The sequence below is a fragment of the Rhododendron vialii genome, chromosome 3a (genome assembly GCF_030253575.1).
Source record: "Rhododendron vialii isolate Sample 1 chromosome 3a, ASM3025357v1".
Classification (NCBI taxonomy): Eukaryota; Viridiplantae; Streptophyta; class Magnoliopsida; order Ericales; family Ericaceae; genus Rhododendron; species Rhododendron vialii.
This window is the reverse complement of record NC_080559.1, coordinates 5553559-5576576: the sequence shown is the minus strand read 5'-3', so window position 1 is coordinate 5576576 and position 23018 is coordinate 5553559. Positions and strand designations below refer to the sequence as shown.

The following is a 23018-nucleotide window of genomic DNA, read 5'->3' as shown; positions in this document are numbered from 1 at the left end:
AAAATGAAGTTCTCGCACAAAATTTTCATCAAAGAAAATCACCAAAAAATAAGTACTATATCCAAATTTTCAAAAACAACTACAATTTCCTCTCAAAATATTAGTCTAAATCAGATTCTTTTTCTACAAAATTTAATTAAAAAAATTAAATTCCTTCGTGGAAAAATGAGATGTCACTAAAAATAATAATTATCCAACTGTCTCAAATACATTCAATTTCGACCCTAAAATGGAGTACAAAAAAATAAGTGTGAATATAAAAAAATAGAATGTGAAAATTACTCACCTTTTTGTAATTGGTGAAATTAATTATATTATTACCCAATCTTATCAATATTCAGGGCGGTGCACTTAACAATTGGCACTATATATTTGACACGTGGATCGGTGCCAAACCTCCACGCTATGCATACCAATCCAAATTTAATGGTGGTCCCTAGAACTAGGTCATGAAAGTACAATTTAAATAATTTTGTAAATTTATTGTCATTGTACTTTCTTTCAAAAAAATTATAGTCGACATGTTGATTTACACCAATGACATAGGTTATAATATGATCTACAGGTGCAAACCCAGCTCTAAGACGGAGGCATTTGAGGCCACTGTCTTCTCAAATTTTCAATTGGAAAATAAGGCCCATACGAACAAGAAAATATTATATAATTAATAACTTTTAGAATTACAAATTCTCAATTGTATACCATAGTGATAAGGTGTTGGAGTTTGGACATTTATTTAAAGTATCTAGGGTTCAAGTCTTGCACCCTTCATTCCTATTTTTTTTAAAAGAATGTTGTTATTTTTTAAGATAAATTACATAGTTAGTCATTGAAGTTTCATATTTTAACAAATCTCGTCGTTCAATTTCAATACAACATTAAAATCTAATAATGCACTATCTGAGTCCCACGTAAGGTGTTTTTTTTTTATAATCAAAATCTTCTATCTTTTACAATTTACATAATATCAATTAGATCATTCGTACTAAAAATGAAGTTGATGGCTTATAACTAGACACTTAATTAAATAGAAAATATTATTCTATTATTCAATCTGTATGTCGATGATGGAGCTTCCTAAACCTGATCGAGGCAAAAATTTACGTAGGTGACTTAATCAACAAACATAAAAAATTCAACGGATTTAATTGTCATTATTGTGTCACGATTGCATGACTACCTTACATTCAATTACAACAGAGGACTAGGTTTCATATCAAATATAAATTGAATGTACAATCTAAATGTCGTTAGTGAGTGTATTTTTAGAATGATCGATCAGGGCTGTTAGGATGTCAAGTTATACGATATTTAATTTGTAATATTTTAGACATGTATCTTGCTTGAGTATAATCATTATTGATTGTGCTACGACATATTTTGGTTTTGTATCTAGTATCTTTTGATCGATTTCTTTTGGTACGACACATTGTGAAAAAAAATGTCAATTTTTTGTGTTGTCATAACAATTGTAGTTATATTATATAATTTAGAGTATTTTACATATGAGGGAGAGGGAGAGAAAGTCAAGGAGGAGAGAACAACCTGTTACCTGCTAAGCTCTTTTTTTATTTTATTAATTGATTTAATAAATGGGTGGTCTGGATTATTCCCTTTGAAATTCAAGGGTTTAAAATTATGGTGCATACGGTACACCCCCTAATAAGGGGTGTGTACCATGGGACTACCCTTTACTTTTTGCTCCCAAACAACCATAGCGCGGTAATCGAAAGTGTAGAACGTCCAAATGGTGCTCCCATAATATCGTCCTTTTATTTAATTTTTCTCACATGGAATGAATTTGGAATATCATCCTTTTATTTATTTATATCTCACATGGAATTATATTTGGTGGGAAAAATGCAAATTATGAAAAGAAGAATGCCAAAACTAACTCCCACAATAACCAAGACATCACAACAAGAAATAATTTTTAATCACTACAATTTTCCCAACTAGTAATAGAAACGGAAAGGAATATATGCATTAAGCCCCGTTTCTACTCTCTTTTTCCATATATAATTATTGTCAAAAGTAAAGTTGCTTCTCTCGCATTATTTTTGTTTTCTCATGTAATTTTTTCTTTTGACCTCCCCCCTCCATTCATCTTGTACCATTTTTAAGTTATGCTATAATCTAACGAAATTGATTTCTACATTCTTCTAATTAATGCAAACACTATTTTTTTTTTGTTTTTTAGTATTTGAATTTACGGAAGAGTTCTTGAAATTTGTAAAAAATATATGCATGCAGAAACTATTTCGTAAATTCACATGCTAAAAGACAAAAAAAAAGTGTTACATCAATTAAGAGAGTGTAGAAATTAATTTCGTAATTTAATGAAATCAACTTTGACTATAAAGTAAAATACAAAAAGTACGAGTTCATAAATTTTATAGCTTATTTAAAGGACTCTAAATTAAATTTTTTCCCTCTGGACAAATAAAACTGTAGGAGTACAATTTTCTCTGACTATATTTTCCCACGAGTAAATTCTAGGTTTGGATTCTACCTCCCCGTCTCTCTCTCATCCACAGACTCTCTCTCTCTGTCTCAGCTAGTTTGTGCGTGCTCTTCTCACAAATTGCCAAACTAGGGTTTTCCCATACGTGCAACAGGACTCATCGATCGGCCTTCGAAACCCTCGATTCCAGTCGTCCCACGGAGCTTCAACTGCATGCCCCTTTCCGGGTAACCAAATCTCTGCTTTTTTTACACTGCTTGTTCGTATACCTAATCCTTTTTCCCGTTTTCGTTTCCGTTTCCAGCTTAAAGAAATACCGTTTTTTGATTAGTTGAAAAACGGTATTTTACTTGAGAAATACCTGTATTGCCTTTTCTATTTTGTTGAAATGATTTTTTCATGTGTTTTATTGGTTTTTGTGTTTGTGCACACGTATAAATGTTGGACAGAGAAAGTTAGGGCTTTTATTTTCACTGAGCTACTCAAACTGGTCTGATTGTTTTCATGTTTATCATTCCCATGGGTTCATGCTGATGTAATGGTTTACGTAGGAAGAGTAAAATATATTATTGGATAGGTTTGTTGCAGATTAGCTCTGTCTAGCTGTTATTTGAAAGTACTGGGTTGTTAATCCTGTCATAGGCACACCAGCGCACGTGCACACCTCTCTTTTTGGACGCAAGTTCCCCACAGGCAGGGGGCGGGGGTTGCAATAATAGTTAGCGGTATGTATATTTCTTTTCCCTGTATGTTGTCTCTCTTTTGTGCGGATTTTGTTTTCCTTTTCGGATGTTATTCTTATATTTTTCTGGCATGTTCCCCTTTCATATGGTAGATGGAACCTCTGAGCTTCTATGCAAGTGTTCTCTCTCCCCCTTTCTCTGTGTGTGTGTGTGTGTGTGTGTGTGTGTGTGTGTGTTAATATAAGCAAAAGTTCTGGTACTCCTACCATATAAGATGTCCAATTATCCTAAAGCTTAGGCTATTATGTAATGAGCTGAATATTTTTAATTCTCTGTTTAATTGTCCAACCCTAAACATCTTGGATGTCAAGTTGTGTCCCAGACATTAAATAAGGGAGATATGGGTCTTGGATGGTGTCAATAAGGAAGACTTGGACATCCGCCCGTAAAGCCCGAATATGTGCTCGCTGCAGAGGCAGCTCAACAACTATTGAAAGGTTGTCGATTGAACACCCCCCAAAAGGACATATTTTGGAATAGGTGTAGTAATTTCAGTTTTTTCATTTTTCAAACACCAGGCCCAAAACTTGTTGAACACCGAGCCCAAAACTTGTTGAACACCGATCCCAAAAATAGTTGAACCCATCCCAAAAATAGTTGAACCCCAGTAGCGAAGTACATAAAGAGCAATCGGTGCGTTCGAATGAGAGATTAGTGGATGAATGAATGATTGCTTGATTACTTATATGGAGAGTGATGTATTTGATATTGTTGATAATGAAACTATAATACAACGGTTTTGAAACATGAAAACTCATCAAGGGCAATTGTAATATCTCATGTACTTTGCTGTTTCTGGTTGGCAATGTTGATATTAATAGATAAATTTATGTATATATAGTTGTGGTTTCTAGAGGTAGTAGAGTGTAAAGTATTTATGAACACCCTTCTAAGCATTTCTCGAGCCGCCACTAGCTTGCCGAACCTAGAATTCTATCCGGTGTCAAGCATGTTCTATAGCTATCTTACTTGGATCGCGGATCGCTGCGGTACAAGCAGTGTTTTAAAAAGCGCGTGCTATAGCGCGAGGCGCAGTGCAGCGCACGGATTGCACTTCGAGAATGTGGGCTATAGCGCGTAACCCAAAGGCACGCGAAAGGCGTTGAGGTGCTCGCTATAGCGCATGACACCGAGGCGCACGCTTTTTGTTTTGAAGTAAAAAACGATCTCACACCTTGCCGGAGGATGCAATGCACTGAATAATTTCTACCTTTAAATCGATCTCAACCCTATTCTTTAGATCGAGCAGCCTCTTCTTCAGACGATTCAGACCAGGACTCCAGGACGCTTCTTCTTCTCCCTCTCTGATCGTCGTCTGTCCAGACTCTAGGACTCCAGGTAACGTCTTCTTCTTCCTCCTCCTCCTCTCACCGTCTCACTTCTTCTTCTTCTCTTCTTCTTCTTCTTCTTCTTCTTCTTCCTCTTCTTTCTATTTTCCGCCAACGGACCGACCCACCTGTTTTTTTTTTTTCCCAGTCACAGTCACGCAGTGACACTCACCTGCTGTTTTTATTTTTTCCCAGCTCTGTTTAAAGTCTTTGTTCAGTTTGTTGTATTTATTTGTACTTGTTAATTGTAGATGACATCTGAAAATTCTAGTATAAAGGACCTTGGTTGGAAGTATTACGAAAAGGTTGATCCACACAATTTTCATGGATGATATGTTATGTTTAGTGTTTGGTACTTTTGTTAACCATGGACATGTTATGTTTTGTGACATTTGAAAGTTTTACAAGTGTTTGTTTGTGTTGAAAACTTGTTCTAATAAAATTTGTCTCGTTGCGGAGAATTTTTTTTTTTTTGCACTTCGCGTCAATAAAGCATGCGCCGCGCCTTACGCTAAACCCCCAGGGGACCGTTGCGCCTCGGTGCACCTTTCGCCATTTAAAACACTGGGTACAAGAAACGGGAATGCAGTACGCTACCCCATTCAGAACGTGATACGATAGGGGTAGGATTCTTCGGATCGTAAATAGGGAATGTAATATGTTGTCGGAACGCGGAATGCTTTTTTTGGATCGTCTTAACAAGATTACATATGTGCCTTTTGTGTATGTGTTGGGAACGGTGAAGTCTTTGTTTCCAAGTTACATCTAAATCAAAAGATTTGTATTGTATGATCTTATTTTCTTAATTAAAACGATAATTTAATTTCTTAATCAATAGTGTTACTAAAATCAGAAGATTTATGTGAGAATGAATCTTGTTAATTATTATAGGTATAAAAAGAAATAAATATCTCTGCGAGTGGGCAAAAGAATAAAGATATATTATTAGAAGGCTTTTCCCTTTTTTAGTGTGTACACGTGATTTCCAGCTGTGATCAAGAGGTGGGATTAAAGGGTGTAATCAGGCGTGGCACACCGAATAAGAAAGAGTCAAATTTAAAGGTTAAGAAATATACTAGTAACAGGTGGCACATTACTGGTGGGGCGAAAAAATAGACAAACTAGTTGTGCCCGCAGGATAATAATCCTTCAATAGGGTTTATTATAACTTTATACTTCAAACAGTGCCGCTGTCTTCCTCAAGTCGTTCTCAACCACCAAGAAAGTAGGGGAAAAAACCACAGGGAAGACATCGTCGCCAAGCACGCTACACGAGAATACATCATCAGTTTTGTTGATCCCTGATAGAGGTAAGTTTCTGACCATTACAGCACTTCGTTTCACTTTTGTTCTACGTCATTGGATCGATGCAATGGCCGTTCCGGAACGCGTACGATTTGCGATTGGGAACAGACGTTCCAGATCGCAAATCGCCGGGGCGGGGGGAGCGTTTTATGGTAACCCTGATCTCAAATGTATTAGGTTCAACACATGCACGCTTGAAAGTCAACAAAGGAAAGGTTTTAACCCACATGGTTCAAATTCCGGGTTTAATACGATGATATAAATTTCCAAGGATACATCCCCAAATGAGAACACTATTTTTCTGTGGTAAAAGTTTCCGATAGCAGGCACTCTTTGCATGTATTGCCAAAGGTTGGGGCTGCCTACAGTCCGCCCTCACCCAGACTCCAATTGATTGGGGACCACATGGGTACTGATGTTGTAAAAACATCCCCTAATGAGCCGAATTACCACTTTCAAGGGTTTTCATGATTATACTTGGATCTTGGAGAGAGAGATGGAGTGGAAAATGTGTGGAAGACCTGTGAAATCTACACGAATCTACAAAACCCAACTGTTGTGCAACCTGGTTCCAGATTTCTTAATTTTTTTTCCCTTTCAGGTTGCCTTATTCATTTACTTTCTCCCGTTGTATCTCTCGCTTTTTCTAGTGTACTGTGGTTGTGTGGGAATGACACGTGCAGATGCATTGAGAAATGAAGTCTAGGGCATATTGGTGCCTTGACGACTTAGGTCTCACAAATATATTCTGTAATCTTTGTTACTGCAATTTTTTTTTAATAATGTCTAAGATGTAAATTTCCAAATGACTAATATTTCATGATAGTCCAAATTTAGGTAAAATCAGAGACATAAAACTAGATTAAATCGTTTTAAACAAGAAATTCAACATACAATCTGAGCAAGATTAGGTTGATTCATATATCGAGACACTAGTCACATAACCCAATTTGACTACCAGAAAGAGAAGGTAACACCTAGGGTGTTTGAATTTGAGACCTGAAAACTGGACATTGGGTACTATTCTATCTGTTTGACATATCCATGGTCGGTGAATCAATCTCTCAAGGCTGTGTGACATTTTTAAAATCCATGTTTGAAAATAACTTTGAGTTCAACGTTGATTTGTCATTTGTGGAAATTTAGGGGAGCAGCCATATTAAAGCATTGTCTGAATAAGATGGGGCCCATTTCCAGATTACCCAAATTCAAAAGGCTAAGCATACAGCCATTTAGGTATCACGAGACAGTACTGCAACTATTGTAGAATGGTTCCTTAAGCAGGCCGCTAAAGAAAAGTTACATTTTTAACTGAACCTGTTACGATGGCTTGAGATGGTTTTGCTTCTTTATATTCACTGTTGAATATTTGGACTTCCGTTATGCATGAATTCATTCTAACTCCTCTTTCATTGTTGCAGGGACTTTTAAATGTTAGAATTTCTTGGACAGCAGAATGAGTGACAACGTTTTTGACGGACAGATATTTGCGGAGAAGTTGTCGAAACTCAACAGTTCACAGCAAAGTATTGAATGTATCCTTGCTTTAGGAGAAAAATAATGAGCCCTCAACAATGACAAGGGTAGAAATATATTGATCATTGTTGTACAACAGGGATTTTATTATGAATTAAAAATTCAACTTCCTAATCTAGAAGGAATGGAAATAATAATTTCCAAAATTCTACGTTGTTGCTATTTGATTCTATGGTGTCTGCCTATTTTAAAGGGCACATTTCCACACTATTGCTGGGGTATACTTCTATTTATACATTAAAGAACTTTGCATGCTAAGCTAATGTTTAATCTGAACATACATTGATTCTCCTTCTGTTGTAGATTCACCGTGTGGCTCTTTGTAGTCCCAAATTTCTGGACATGATTCACGAAATACTGTATTCCTTTCCATAATATTGGTTTGCAATCCTTGTGAAATCCACTCTACCATCTCATAAGGGTATACATGTTAATAGTGAACGTGAATACACACTGATTTCTCCTTGCGTGTATATATTCTATGTGTGCCTCATTGTATTCTGAAATTTCCGGACATGATGGACAAAATAGTGTTCTGCAATCCAAAATTTTGTTTTGAAATCCTTCTTGAGGTCCGGTCTATCATTCTTTCTCCATAGTTGTCCTTTTGTTTTTAAGTGGTCAACATAGTCCTTAACTTTTGGATATGATAAACACAGTATTGCGAATCCCAAATATTGTTTTGCAATCCTTTATGGTCCAGTCTCTCAGTCTCTCTCCGTAGTTGTCCTTTTGTGTTAGGAGGTAACTTAGCCCACCATTCACCAGTTGTGCTTTTTTATCGAGTGGTCAACCTGGTCCAATGTGTGTATTAAACTTTCCATATTACCTACCCTTCCATGTTCACTGCAAATGCAAATAAGTATGTTTATACAAATCTGATTTTCTTCCTACGTCCTACTACTTCATGTTTGTCAATTTCCTATACCACCATTAATATAGGAGGCTTGTAAATGCTCTAGCTTGAAGCTGTACCTCGCATGTTTTAGCAATAGGTCTACTTAATCTATTAGGAAAGAGGATGAACAGTCCATACCCACGTACTTTGTGTTCCTCCTGTAATGACTTCCATAACACGAATTGTTGTTCAAGTCTTACTTTGTTCTGTTGAGGGCACACATGTTACATTCATGTATTTCCTTTGCATAGCTCATAAGCTTAATGGTGCAAATTAATCCTTAGCTTAAGTGTCTTCTCTTTGTTTTCTCTGGTTTCTTTCTCTTGTGTGTGCTTATATTTGACTAATGTTAAGGCGTTTATGTGCTCCATAAATGCATATGTACAGTAACTCGACACCTAACTCTCTGCCTTTGTGGTGTGGTCTGTCCTCAAGTAATTAGATGGATCTCAATTTGAATTGTTAGAGTTAAGCGGACAGTTGTCCGACTTGTGTCCCTTGAAAGGCCCATCGACTAACAGGAGGCTCTATTTATTTTGTTCAGCTTTTTGTTGTCATGCTTCAGATTGTCAGCTTCAGCTGCTGGCATTTGACCAATGTAATCAGTTCGGTTCAGTTCTCTGGGTCTTGTCTCAACTTGCATCACTGAGCTAGTCTTTCATTTTCTTGTTGGTAGTAACTTGAAATGAAGATTACATGGTCCCTGTCTTACCTCTGGGGCACCCTTAGGAATGATTACTAGTTGGTTGATTAATGATTATCAACAATGTACTTCTCCGTCCATATGCAGCGACAATGTACTTGTCCCACCAATATGCAGGTAACATAATGGACACATTTGTTGTTGATTCTCCAGGAGTGCTGCTAAAACGCTGGCCTTGTAAGATCTCCATACCTCTAGTACTCTTTCTGTACTTGGGTGGTGCTCCCTTGGCACTTTCTTTTGTAGAAAAAAGTAGGCAGGATTGTGTGAAAGAAAAGCTTAGTACTGATTTTCTGTGTTATGGAGTTGCATTTTGTTGGGTGTCTCGGATGCACAAGTGCTTTCACTAAAGCGGCATTCTACAGGATTAGAAGCACCTGAAAAGCATGTTCCACGTAGACACTCTTATGCAGAAAAAGGGAGTGCTGCTGTTTCTTTTGGCCAACTTAGAATTCTGACTCTTGATTATACATGCTTCTTCAGCACTTGTCAGTGTTGGTCAGAATGGCATGTGTCTGATCTTGTAATGAGAAAAACGAGTAGGTTGTTGAAATAAAGTTTACCTGCTGAACTGCGGAATCACATCTTACGCCTTGATAGGGCATGAAGCGAGTATGTGAAGAAGGATAGGTATGGCCGTATGGAGGACCACTCTCCTTCTAATACCAAAAGGCTCTTATATTTGAAATACCATATACCTATCGTGACCATGTGACTCCACACCCTAGTAGTCCATGCCCAGAATTTCTTCTAAGTACCAAAAAAGACTTAACTAACAAATATTAGAAAGCGCAGGGAAGTTTTAAAAGATTAATACCTCATCCATAGATAAAGCCAAAATGTCCACACTCAGAGTTGACACTTCGTGTTATCCTACAGCAATTGGAAATTCTCTAGCATTTCAGTCTCCATGTGTTGCCACTTTTCTAGGTTTACTTTTTTCTTGAGCTTCGTATCACCCCACCCAGAATGTCAAAATGTATTGGGCCTGACTTGCTAAAACTTCATTACGGGTTGTGCTTTTTAGTGCTGGAGCATAGTGAAGCTTGCTGTCATGAGATCTTGCAAGCAAGTCCAATTAGTTCTTCTGATCGAGTTAGTGTTCGTTGGTTTTTGAGGAGGCTCAATCATATTGAAGATGCTTAAAGAGTTGTACTACCTTATGACTCAGTTGTCTACCATATATAATGTATATATATTTATCAAAGAGTGACATATTTCCTCTTTCATCGGAAGTATTTAGTTAATGTTCATTGTTGACAAATTGCTTTTGTGTCACTGTTGTAAGTCTTGAACCCTTGATCAACGTGTCTCACATCTGCACACAAATTTGACGAAGAGTCTTTAGGCATGTTATTTTGATTAGTATTTCTTTTTATGTGTTTCTTGTTGGGTGAGTGCTTTGTTTTCGTAATAGAGTGTGTCATGGCTGTCTAGACTACCTTCTTAATGACATCCAGCTAGATGTCCGGTTTCTCCTGTTGATGGATCTCAGGACTAGTTTTTCTTCGTTCTTTTTCCTCAGAGTTTCTGCTTTCTAGTCTGCATCACAATGAAAGCAAAGCCAGTATCACTTTCATTGTCTCTATGGTTTTCATAAGTCTAGAAATTTGGACTCAGTTTTAGCAAAGATCCGGAAATTCTCCAGTTACTCTGGAGAATCACACATCTTTGTTATACTAACTAAAAAAACTGCTTTTTATTTCCATCATCTAAAAAAAAAAAAAAAACCCCTAACATTTGCCCAAGTTCTCCTTTCAACAACCCTCTTCCACATGGTGTTAGCTTCCATAGCATGTTCAGGCAATTATTACGAAGAAAGCTTGGTTAAACTAAAATGAACCTCTTCGCTGCGTTATTCATTGTTATATGTACAAGTTTGTTAATGGGTTATTATGGGATGTATCATGTACCACATTTTTTCCTTCTCTTTTGTGTTGGATTTTTGCTTGCTTCTCTTCTATGAACAGTGTGTTATAGTGTGGCATGCTGCATGCAAGGAGTGATATGTTCCTACGATTCAGAATGATTTGGTTGATGAGCAAATGGTATCTGTTCTTTTGATTTTTGGAAGCATTTGCTCGTACAAGTGATATTGTTAATTTTCTTTGCTTTTCAAGTGAGCATTAGCTTATATTAGCAGTTTCTATTGTGTCCTTTTGAATATTATACATAATGTTAAACAACTGTTTCGATGAGCTTCAGTTTAATTGCAAAATGGGCTTATGTTTCCTCTCACCATAAATGACTTCTTTTGATAAAAATCTTGAGCATAATAATAGAGTAAGTGTTAGATGTCTGTTTCAAATTACTGCAAATTAAGGGATTACAAGAATATCTCGCCACCAGTGTGGCAAAGTTATCTTTAATTGGGAATAAGTTGTTCAGTAACTATTCCGTATTCTTCTTCCTGGGAAAGATTGTTGCTTGGCTGGTTTCCTTTTGTGCATTTGGGCTTATCTCTTGTGTTTCTGTGATGGGTACAGTATTTCCCTTGACATTTGTTAGCATTATCCCGTCTGTGCATTTCTCATAGGAAGAAAGCTAGACAGATTGTTGAAACTTGGGACAAAGCATTCAGTACAGCTCAGCGAGATCAGCGTGTTTCTTTCCTATATTTGGCCAATGATATCCTGCAAAACAGTAGGCGAAAGGGCAGTGAGTTTGTCAATGAATTTTGGAAAGTTCTCCCTGCTGCTCTGAAGCATGTTTATGACAATGGTGATGAAAATGGAAAGAAAGCAGCCTGTAGACTGGTAACTCCTATTCATTTATGAAGTATTTCTTTCAGGTTCCTGATTTGGAGCACAGAAGACAAAGCTTTGACATAATCAGAATTCCTATATGTGCAATTTTTTCCCGGTACATAGATACACATCTGATATACATGCTAATAAAATTTACCAACTTCTCTGATAGTTGGTGCAAAGAAAAGTTTAGTAAATTTGTTTCTTTGTACAATAGAACTCACTCAATCACTCTAAGTTATCAATTCACTCTTTTTACCTCAATGTTGTTATCGTAATTTTCTTAGTGGCTAATGAGTTATATTAGGGTTTTGCATTAACTGGACGATGGGCTTCCTACTAGCTCTAAGGTTCTTGCTTTTGTAAAGAGCTGATGCCATCTTTAAGGCCCTTGACTCATACCACGGGTTTGCCCTTTGCACATTCTGTAGATTGGTGAAGAATCACTGCTTGGGTCTGCAATGATGTGGTTGTCTGATTTGGGAGATGTTTGAATGTTCTGCCTTTTCTTTTTTTCTGAAAGACAATTGGAAGAGAAATGCACTTACTTTTTGTTTTTTGGTTAGGTAAGAAATATGCTCATTACTCTCAAGTGTTTTTGTGCTTGTGGGCTGTCAGTTATTTAGGAATGTAAATAGCGATGAGAACTGGGCAAACAAGTCAAAACCTCCGCAAGTGATTTGATCACCATATCATCTAAGCAATCGACTTAAGATCTATTGAAAATTTGTTCCCCAGATGTTTCCAACAGGGATTTGGCCTCCCTATCCTAGTGGCTTCCCTGCTTTGGTGAGTTCTAGAATCTCTACAATTTCTCAATTAACTAATAATAGCTTTTATAGGCTGGGGATGTTAGAGCTGTAGATATTTACTCTTCACTTGACGTATTTTGCTGTATTTCTTTCACCCTGCCTTTTCCCATTCATTGCTTGTGACCAATTTCCTGCCATAGGACTGAACTGTTGTTTTCTGAACTTTGACGGGAAGAACTATTAAAGCAATTTTAGCATTTTGTGCCCCTGCTTTGAAACATTAATTTTCTATTGCTGCAGTCTTGTTGCACAATGTACTATCTTATACTACTGCCAATTCTGGCTATGCTTGTTACTTTTATCCCTGATGATGCCTGCATTTTTACTTTGCCATTATGGGACTTGTGGGCGAACAATAACTAATTAGGTGGACATATGGGAAGAGAGGAAAGTTTTTGGATCTCGGGGTCAGAATCTTAAAGATGAAATGCTGGGTAAGCATCCTCCTCCCTCAATCAGCAATGGAAAGAGTTCAAATCCTATTAAGATAGTGAAGAGGGATTCTCACTCACTAAGAATCGTAAGTATTTGTTACATATATTTAGTTTCTTTTTCTGATTCACTTTTCTTTAGTTTGTTGCAATTTTCCTGCTGAGAACTGTATGTTTACCTTGGATCATATCAAATCTGGTTTATCATGTTCTCAGAAATTGGCTGTTGGAGGTATGCCAGAAAAGATATTAACTGCGTTTCAGTCGGCGCATGACGAAAATGTTACAGAAGAGACTGCTTTAAACAAGTGTAAAGCTGCTGCAAGTCTTGTAGGGAAAATGGAGAAAGAAGTGGAAATCACTTCTGCTCAAGGTAAGAATTATGCTTATTATCCTATAAAATGAATCATGTGGTGACCCAGATGACAGATTATGTAACTTCCATAGCTATGCATGTGAATATCAGGGAATTATCCTCAATTAGGCTCATCAGATGTTTAGGCATCTTACATTTGCTGACCTTTATGCCCCCTTTTTAGTAACCGTGTCATCTTAAATTGAGTGATTACGATCCTGATCAATGTTCCCCGATTGGCCATTATTATGTGTTTCCTGCTGGCTGTTTGTGCACCCTATCCATGTTTTTCTCTCCACGGGCACTATGGTGTCGCCCCGGTTATGTTGTATACCGTGATTACGTTCTTGATCCCATTTCCAAAAGCTTAGGCTTTTCGGCTATTTGTTGTCCACAATTTAGTGAGTTGCATGGCACCTATTTTATGTCTTCATATGTTTATACTCTGTCTGTTGCAAAGTTCTTGAAAAACTTCCTAAAGGTGGGTTTGGGGACAAATTTAAGTGTATTTTGTCTTATTGAGATTCAGTTTGTGCTCCTATTATGCAACACTGTTCACATTTTTGGGTCAAGAGAGTTTTATTCAGATCTCATGGGGGAAGTGGCTGTTGGCAGTAGAGAATGATAGATGGTGGAGGGGGTAGCTTCTGGTATGGCGGTGAGTGGGTACTGGTCTTCTCTAGACATATGTACGTCTCATGGTAACCCTTTAGAAGGGTTCCAAGAAAGGGCAGGAGAAGTTTGTGGGAAATTCTTGCGAAATGGAGGTAAAATGAAGATTTGTTGGGAGATAGTTGTCCTGTACATCTAATTTTCCATCTTTTCCTCTTTCTATCAGGCAATCAACAAGGATCGTTATTGATTGATGAGATACAGGAGCAGGAAAATATACTTGAGCAATGTGTTAGTCAACTTGAAAATGCTGAAGCAAGTAGGGGCGCCTTGGTTTCTCAGCTCAAAGAAGCCATTCAAGAGCAGGTATGTTTTCATCATAATTGTGAGTTCTCTAATCGGCAATCACAATCAGTGGAAAAATATTTCACGACTGTTTACCAAACTTATGTTTCAGGAATTGAAGATGGAACTTCTTCGGACGCAGTTGCACGTAAGAATTACCATTTTCATTCATTTCTATTTTCTTTTCACGTAGCAAAATGACCCAAGAAGGAGATTTGGTATTCATAACTTCTGGTTCTGGTTTTGAAATTTGATGCGTGTCCGGCCAAGGGTTATCTGTTGGAATAGTTCCCTGTCTTTTCATTTTGTATTTTCTTTCTCTCTTTCAGTTAAAATGATAACCTTGCAGTTTCCGGAGGTATCATTAGTAGAAAATTATTTCATGCTCTTTCAGTTTTGTCAGAACACCTGTTAGGAGGGAAATGTTACAAGTTGGTGTAGACTATGCACAGGGAAGCCATGCTGGAAATGGGGTTGGTTATGATTCTTATTCGATCAGAACTGCTTGGGGTTGTTACCCTAAAAACATCAGGTTGTTGACCATTTGATATGGTTACTCAGCTTTGAGTTATGTCACTTTTATTGCTTGGACCACTTACCGTAATGACTCAAGCACATTGTGTCATAATTCCTACCCCATCGAGTCGTAACTCAGGACTCTGGGAAACATGGGCAACTTTTTTTTTGGCAGCGTACCCAAGAAACTTTCCCTTTTAAATCCCAATGTTTTTCTCCGGAAACTTAAAAACAATTAATTTTTAGTGTTCCCAAATTACATGTAACCTCAGGCTGTCAGTTTGATTGTACATTCTATGTTCCAGCTCTGATGTTGGATTTGCAATGTAAATTTTTGTTTGGACACATCAGAAAAGAATATTGACCTATAGTTTTGACTTTTGAGCGTCATTTTAGGCATCACAGAAATGGAGATTGGTGTAGGATAACTATCAAAGAGAAGACACTTATTTGTTGTTCATTTTTCTGTTATATATTCCTGTTTTACTATATGGAAAATTCTAAAATCAGCCCACTGGGCTGACAATAGTAGGTGTGTGAATGTGTATTAAAAGATGTAAAAAGTGCACAGAAATACGTATTTTTCTTGTCTTTTAGTGTGTTTATCGTCAGCTCAGTGGGCTGACAATAGCAAGACCGTATGTATCTTGAGGCAGAACTAATTTTACGAAACTGCTGTATTTGACCGCTTCCTGCTTTGTCATCTTGCATAGAGTCATAGACTGTAGCGGATTTGGTTCATTGGTGGATTTAAAGTTTCCAACCATCAGGCTTCAGTTGCTACATTGTTGTAGTACTGAGGTGCTCTCTCTTGGAAAAAAAGAGAAACGAATCTAGTAATGCCTTGTACTCAAGTTCAGTGTCATTCATTCTTCCCACTGGAACCTGGAACCTTACTGTTAATTTTATCTTCATGAAATCCCCAACTTTGTAGGCAGATTTCATAATCTCTCGGAGAACTTCGCTCTGTTTGTCATGTATCTGTGTCCTCGGAAATTAATGATTGATTTAAGAAGCTTTTACTAAAATTGTAAAATCTGCCTACACCTTCCATTTATGCCTTTTAGACTTGAAGTCTTACAAAGTTTTTCTCCTCCGAGTTCTACCTTATTCTCACTTAACGCTGTCCATGGGTTTGTTGGAGGTGTAGGAGGGTTCAGATTTGAAATGAATTCGAAATATAGAGAATACTGAATAATGCTTTGTAAAATGATTGCTTACTGTCAGCTAGGGTTCGATGAGAATCTTGCTGGGTGAAAGAGCACAGAGCTGGAAGGAACCTTGGCAGGGATGCTCTCCTTCTCAGCTTACTCTCCCATATGGATGTCCCTCTACCAAGGACGAGAATTCTCTTTCTACAGAATTCTCTTGCGAGGACATTCTTTTTTTTACCGTACAGCCATGATGCTCAGGATACCTGTGGCCTCAGGACTCTCGCAGTCGCAGATATGTCTCTTTGAGTACTGAGTAATACCCCGTAGTGTTCCCCTCCACCAAACCACAAGATCGCTTGCCAAAAGATAATAAGGTCATGACCTGTTTCGGTCTTTGCACTACCGCAATGTGCAAGGTCATGACATAGCTTGGTCTCACCAATACTGCTACCAAGTCTAATGGGCTCCTTGGGTCCTGCCAGTTGACTGGGGCAGAACTCATTGTCTGGGTGAATCACTTATAAAGTACTAGCTCCGTCCAAAATAAATGTCCGGTCCACAAAACGAGGACTTAAAAATAATACGTTTTCTACAAGAAAAAATTCCAACTTTTTCCATAAATTAAAAGAACTCGTGGATATCCAGTAAATTGTTGAAAAAAGTTTGATTTTTTCTTGGAAATTTGTATTATTTTTAAGTTCTCGTTTTGCGGACCAGACATTTATTTGGGGACGGATGGAGTAAATTCAAGTCAGCCTTCATAAGAAACCAACTTAACAGCAGAGGGAGAGTGCTTTGCTCTTCTTGCCACGGGTATGTCCCAAGTGCAGGCCCTAATTGCCCCCTCTGTTCGGGATGTCTGACCCTCGCGTAGGAAAAAGCATCAGTCTCTGTTAGCGGTCCATTATTTCTCCAAGACGCTCAACTTTGGCTTCACGCATTGAAGGATTCAGCTTCCTTTTGGATCTAAAGTCAATTCCGCAACACAGATGGTGTCCGTCACTCTCTTGAACATTAGTGGCACTTGTGTCTCCCGCGGTATTAGTGGATCCAATGGCACTTAGCGTTGCTACATGTCTGAATCTCCGTGTTTCAAGACCTGTTTCCACTTCCCTACAATGGGTTTGTGATGTCAACCTTGATGTGAGAAAACCTTGATGTGAGAAGCTTGAGTCTCCTTAGTTGTCTTGTTGACAAAAAGATTTTTTATTAGAAATGTAAATGTGTAGAAAATTCATTATTTTAATCCATATTGAATTTTTATTTGCCGGCATAGTTTTAAATATCAATATTTTGTCAATTTGATTGATGGTGTCAAGGGAGGGCCCTTGCCTTGATCTCTGCCCCGTGTAACATGTACATTATCAGTTGCTGTATCCCTAATGGAGATGACATTCCTAATCTTAGATGAATTTGAATCTATCTCTTAGAAAAAGATCCCATGAAAATGATGGAGGAAAATAATGGATAGTCAAGGAAGCGAATGCTTAATATCATGGTGCTTGTGCTCGAGTCTCATAGTTATAGGGTTTTCCACGTCGGCATATGAATTCCGTGGTTTGCAATGTCTCTTTTTACTCTATAACTGTTGCCTTGAAAATCCCTTTGATTCTTGGATCTCATTTATGATTTATCCTGATACCACACATTTCGGCTACTAACTGTCATTCATGATTCATTAACTTTTACCCATTCATATCAACTTTGTCTTGGCTGCATTGAGTAAATTTCGTTTTGTTTCTTCTTCTTCGACACCAACCCCACTTGCATAAAATTTTCCCCGTTATTTTTGGTAAACCTCCCTATGATTTGCATGGTGAAGCAACTCTTATCTTCTTGCATGGAGGTAGCTTATGATGTACTCTCCCCTTCCTGAAAAGATTATCCAGTTTGCAAGACGAGAACTTAAGAAAATGCATTTTTATCAAGAAAAATGCAATTTTTTTTTATCAACTAATAGAACTCATTGATATTTAGTCTCGAGTGGCAAAAAATGATAAAATTTTAGATAAAAATGTATTATTTTTAAGTTTTCGTTTTGCGGATCGAACAATCTTTTGGGGACGGAGGTAGTATTGTGGACAAGCTTGCTCACGTTTGTTAAACAGTGGTTGGTGACATTTTTTAAAAACTCACTACTGTATGTCCATAGGTTTCATTCTGTCGTACTTGCATTGACAGGAGTATCACATTTGTTGTGTTGATCAACACTTTCTTTGTATGTGGCCTGCTACGGATAATAATTTCCTTCCCATATACTGATTAAAACTTCAAAACTAGTGCAGACACATCGTTCCACGTGGTAGATTCACTAGTGTTAAAAATTTACCTCGCATATACATGCCAAACCGAATGACAAATCTTCATTCTGTTTTGTCTCTCTAAATTTGGTCAATTCAGTCACTCGATTGAGCAAGGAAAAAATAATAAATTAGTTGGTCTCAAGTTGCTACATACTTGGACTGAAACACCCTTAACTGAAATGGTTTAAAACTATAATCGACCTTCCATCCCTTTTATAGTGTGAAACTAATTTCGTGGGTTAGAATTTAGAACAAACTTGTCACTTGTGCCTCGTTTTTTTTTATGGACCATCAAGAAGTTACGTAGGAGTACTGTTTTCAATTTTGTGCTAAGTTAGGGTTAGTTTTCAATAGCTTTGAGTGTGTATCGATATGATATTTGTACTACTCACAATACAATTGTGTGAATGTAGATGCTTCATCTTTCTGTGTCTCCTGCTGTGGCCATATCCCTGTTAATTTCAGAATTCCTGTGTCATGTAGCTGTGTCCGCGTCCGTTTCTGTATCAGTGTTTGTGCTTCGTAGGAGATGCATGATTGATAGAACGGAATAGAGTAACGATACTAACGAACAATGTTGTGGTTCTTTCTAGCATAGGTCATGAATTGTCTCTTGCGTGGTGATGCAGTCACGTCTTGGTCTCACGTATTTGCTAACTCGCTCAGGACTAAATATGTATCATGAGAATGCTTCAAAGGTTGGTTATATGTTTGAAGACATCTCTGTAAATGGCACTAGATAGGACTTGCAAAGTCTTGTCCTTTTTGGCGCAATTCCTGAATCCCAAGGTGGACGCCTCATTGGTGCGTGCTATCGGAACTCAAGGTACATGTGCATATAGTATTGGGGGAGTCGGACATAGAAAAATGCAAATGGAATTCAAAGAGGGGATCAAGTAAAGCACGAGAGAGGGAGACATCGCAGGTGAGACTCAGAGGCGAGTCAGAGATGTCCCAGTGGTAGGATTAGGGGGCTTTAGAAAATGACCATGGAGAGCGAGTTTTGACGGAATGAAAAAGGGGTCTGAGAGAATGAAGCTAAACTGTCTGGACCGACCAAACCACCTACCACATGGTAAGATCTGGTTATCGAAAGAGAGATTTTGTTTTGGTTTACACACTGGAAAACCCTATAGCCACAGTTCGGTTTGGAGTTTTGAAGTCTTAAGTCTTGGTTACAAATCGAACCACTACTGTTTAATTGTGTTGTGAAGTGAATGGCTTCACCGGTAAGAAAAGTTTCTATTAACGAAATGGTGCATCCTGATTGGAAGAACATGATTCTTTCTGATTGGTCAAAATGACTCGGCGTTTTCTGGTTGGTCGGGGTACGCAATCCTTTAGGACCTGAGTTCTTGGTTTCATTCATTCAGAAATAGAGAGAACTACTATTATAGAGTGAAGAAAGATAATTTGAGAAATATATCAATCATATTTTTGTTGGTCCTAAAGACCAATTCTTCTCTTTGCTAGTTCCTGAAGGAACTATTTTTTCTCTGTTTTTTTTGCTCGGTGAGAGTCAGCATTGCTAGTTTTAGACTTTTAGTTAGTGAGGTTTGAACTTCTGTTAAATGCATGGGAGTACATGGTGCCTATTACTTGGCTACCGCCACACTTGCTCGTCGGCAATAGTCAGTATTTTTTCTATATTTGTTGTTCTGTGTGTCCTTTATTTCTTCAGGTTTTACAACAAATGGTTCATTATTATCCTAGACAGATATTATATGTCCTTTTCTGGTTCAATTGCCTCTGCTGCCATTTTTTTCCGTATCTTTCGATCCATACCTGTTACTCTCTTTGCTTTCTGTTTCTTGTGCCTCCAGCTTTGTTTGTTCATGGATGTGGTATCTCTTTTAGTTAGTGAAATTTAGGCTCCGTTTGTTTTGACGTAAAATGTTTTACATCGGAAAATATTTTTATGCAAAATCATTTACAGGTAAAATGATAGTTGAACTTTTATTTGTGGCTGTTTGGTAAATGAGTAGGAAAAAAAATGATTTGTTATGATATAAACGTTCCTTACGGAGCAGGGGCTTCGAAGTGGGTTGTCTGGCACAAATATATACATGTTCATATATACAGGGAGAGATGCTTGGGTGTCAATTGTCTTGGGCCTGTAGAGAGAGAGGATACAAATTCAGGTCATTGAAGAGAGAGAGAGAGAGAGAGAGAGAGAGAGAGAGAGAGAGAGAGAGAGTGGTGGTTTGCTTCCATGTAGAATCATGCAAAAGTCTCAGATGATGCCGGGTGGGCCGGTGGCCATTCGTGCACTCAATTGTCAGCAATGGGTGATTGGGTGAAGCGGGCATCTCAATCCAGTATCGTAAAATGATTTACGGTCATCACAAGCACAAGTCATTTTACGCCTGATGATGGAAATCATTCTACACCCAAAATGTTTTACTTGTCATTTATCTAACCAAACAAAGTAAATGGGTAAAATATTTTCCGCAAAAATATTTTACGTCAAAACAAACGGAGCCTTAATGCAAAAAGGGAAAAGAAGAAGGAAATGAATTGAAAAAATATGGCTTTTTGGATTTTTTATATGATGAAAGAAATGACCTTGAAACTGAACAGTTCGTTGTGGTTTAGTTTCACTCTTTACTGTGGTTTCATCTTATATATCTTGATTCTTGAATCTTCAAGGTGATTTGGTTCATGGTTTTCATTAGAACTGCACCAATCTGTACCTTGAACACCCCCAGTAAAATAGCTATGCGGCATCGACGGATATAATTAGTGGTAGGTTATGCCCATGGGTTGCAGGGGTCAAAGGCTATATTGTTGTTACTTGTTAGTGTAATTTTGAATTGGTTCGGTATGGGGGGCTTCGTTCTAAACTTTGTGAAACTCGAAATTGGTTGATTTGGTTTAAGTTTTCATCGGTGTCATTTCTGTATGCTCAAGCCTCAAAGACGCTGGTGGAGGATTTAGGGGTGTGGAATCTGTGCCCCCTTGTGTTGCTTTTAGATCAAAATCATCAAATGCATGTTCCTCCTTTCCTTGCTATTGTTTTTTGATGATTTTTTGGTGCTGTCTTAATTGAAAAATTCAGAAGAAAAATTGCTGTCATGTGATTCCCCCTGCATTATTAGTTAAGGTTTAGTAGTTGCTTCATGTGGATAAACAGTGACGCAGTCCATGGTTGTGCAGGTCACTAGAGGACACATTGAACATTTGGATAATATGAAGCACATGCTGATGTCACCCCGTGTTCCTGCATCTCTGGCTGCTGCTACTAACCAACCGACGGAATCCCCTCTTGTGCCTTCGCCTCATGCAATCACTAACAACCAATTGTTGCAACCTGTCAATTCGTTTGCAAGTGTAAAGACTAGTGAAGAAGAGAACAAGAAAGCAGCAGCAGCTGCAGTTGCCGCTAAGCTTACTGCTTCTACATCCTCTGCACAGATGCTTACCTCCATTCTTTCATCTCTCGTTGCTGAGGAGGCTGCCTCCAAGAGTAGTGGTGCTCTAAAATCAGCTGGATTCTCCTCTAGTTTACCCATGTTTCCCCCGGAAAAACGACCTAGACTTGAGAATCCATTGCCTGTTACAGATGTCAACACTAATTCTGACATGGGTGGTGGTACAGGGTATTTTACCTCTCTTCAATCCATTCAAACAAACCAGATGCAATCTCCATTTCCACCCCCACCACCACCACCTGTTCCTTCTGGAAATTCCTCAGCAAACCAATTTGTTCAACCTAGTGGTATGATGATGGGGGTTATGCCTTATGCGTACGGTGCTACTAGTCTGCCGCCACCTCCGCCTCCCCTGCCTTCGCATATAGCACAGCAATTAGCAAGACCGCCCCTTCAGCCACCACTACCACAGCAGCCCCCGCCGCCACCACAGCAGCAGCAGCAGCAGATGAATGGAGGGTACTATCGGCCGCCAGGTATTGGTTTCCAGGGGCAAAGTCATCAGCCAACAACACCACCGCCAGTGCCTCGGCAATGAGTTTCTTCTGTATTGGGAGATAGAGGGGTATATGTAGAGCTCATTTCGTTATGTACATTAATAGGTGTCTTTAGTTCATTGTAAGAATTTTTTTGCGTATTTCATTTCCTACAGTTTTTACTTCCCCCTTGACGCCTCTCCCCCAGTCCCAACTTAAATGTGCTGCTTTGTAGTGGCAACAGATTATGTAGCTGAAGTGTAACCTGTCTGTAAAATACCGGTGAAGCGATGATTTAAGCGTAGGGAAGGGATCTCGGCTCTCTGAAACCGAAAAACGAGCTGTGAGGAGCCAACCTTAAATCTACTATCCGAGCTACAGTTAGTAGGTGTGCTGTATTACTTTCAGCACACAAGTAAAACTGGGGTAAAATGCTCTGTTTAACTGAATGTTTTGTAAGATGGTTGTAACTGTGGCTACTGCATCTATCTACACAAAACTTACTTTGAGAAGCAATTTTGCTCTGTTTGGTTATGGTTTTAGGAATCAGTTTTCTCGGGGGGTGGTATTATTTCTCCCTTGACGTGCTCAGGGTAATATTTTAAACTTGAAATACGTTGACAATTTTTTGAACTTGTTTTATTGAAAGCATTAAAAAGAGATTTTCATATACTTGAAAAGCAGGTCCTAAAAAAAATGAACCAATGTGAAAATGATGCTTGCCTTTTTTTAAAAGCAAGTTCTATTTTATTTTTCCAGCAAAACTGATTTCTGAAATGTATTATACTTGCATAGTAACCCTGAAAATTCCAGGTTAAGAAAGGCATTTGTGTCTCCTCTGACCTAGGACTGATTTCCA

General features: G+C 38.1%; 1 protein-coding gene across 4 annotated transcripts; it reads left to right on the top strand.

The window, feature by feature from the left end:
- Positions 1 to 2455: 2455 nt before the first annotated feature.
- LOC131319510 (uncharacterized) lies at positions 2456 to 22675 on the top strand. Of its 4 annotated transcripts, XM_058349783.1 has the most exons (9): positions 2507 to 2691; positions 5721 to 5845; positions 7262 to 7375; positions 11486 to 11733; positions 12904 to 13056; positions 13184 to 13340; positions 14161 to 14300; positions 14392 to 14427; positions 21409 to 22675. In XM_058349783.1, exons 3-9 carry the CDS (start codon positions 7297 to 7299, stop codon positions 22219 to 22221), a joined length of 1626 nt encoding a protein of 541 aa, XP_058205766.1. In that variant the 5' UTR covers positions 2507 to 2691; positions 5721 to 5845; positions 7262 to 7296; the 3' UTR covers positions 22222 to 22675. The 4 variants fall into 4 exon arrangements, with proteins under 4 accessions (XP_058205769.1, XP_058205766.1, XP_058205767.1 ...); XM_058349786.1 differs by lacking the exon at positions 5721 to 5845 and having other exon boundaries at positions 2456 to 2691; XM_058349784.1 differs by lacking the exons at positions 2507 to 2691; positions 5721 to 5845 and adding an exon at positions 2840 to 3189.
- Positions 22676 to 23018: the final 343 nt, after the last annotated feature.

What these genes read in the sequence shown, in the direction of transcription:
- LOC131319510 (XM_058349786.1), top strand. Translation starts at nt 7,297, where the DNA reads ATGAGTGACAACGTTTTTGACGGACAGATATTTGCGGAGAAGTTGTCG. An exon ending in TTCACAGCAAAGTATTGAAT is followed by an intron (nt 7,376 to 11,485) that starts GTATCCTTGCTT and finishes GACATTTGTTAG; the next exon opens with CATTATCCCGTCTGTGCATT. An exon ending in AGAAAGCAGCCTGTAGACTG is followed by an intron (nt 11,734 to 12,903) that starts GTAACTCCTATT and finishes ATAACTAATTAG; the next exon opens with GTGGACATATGGGAAGAGAG.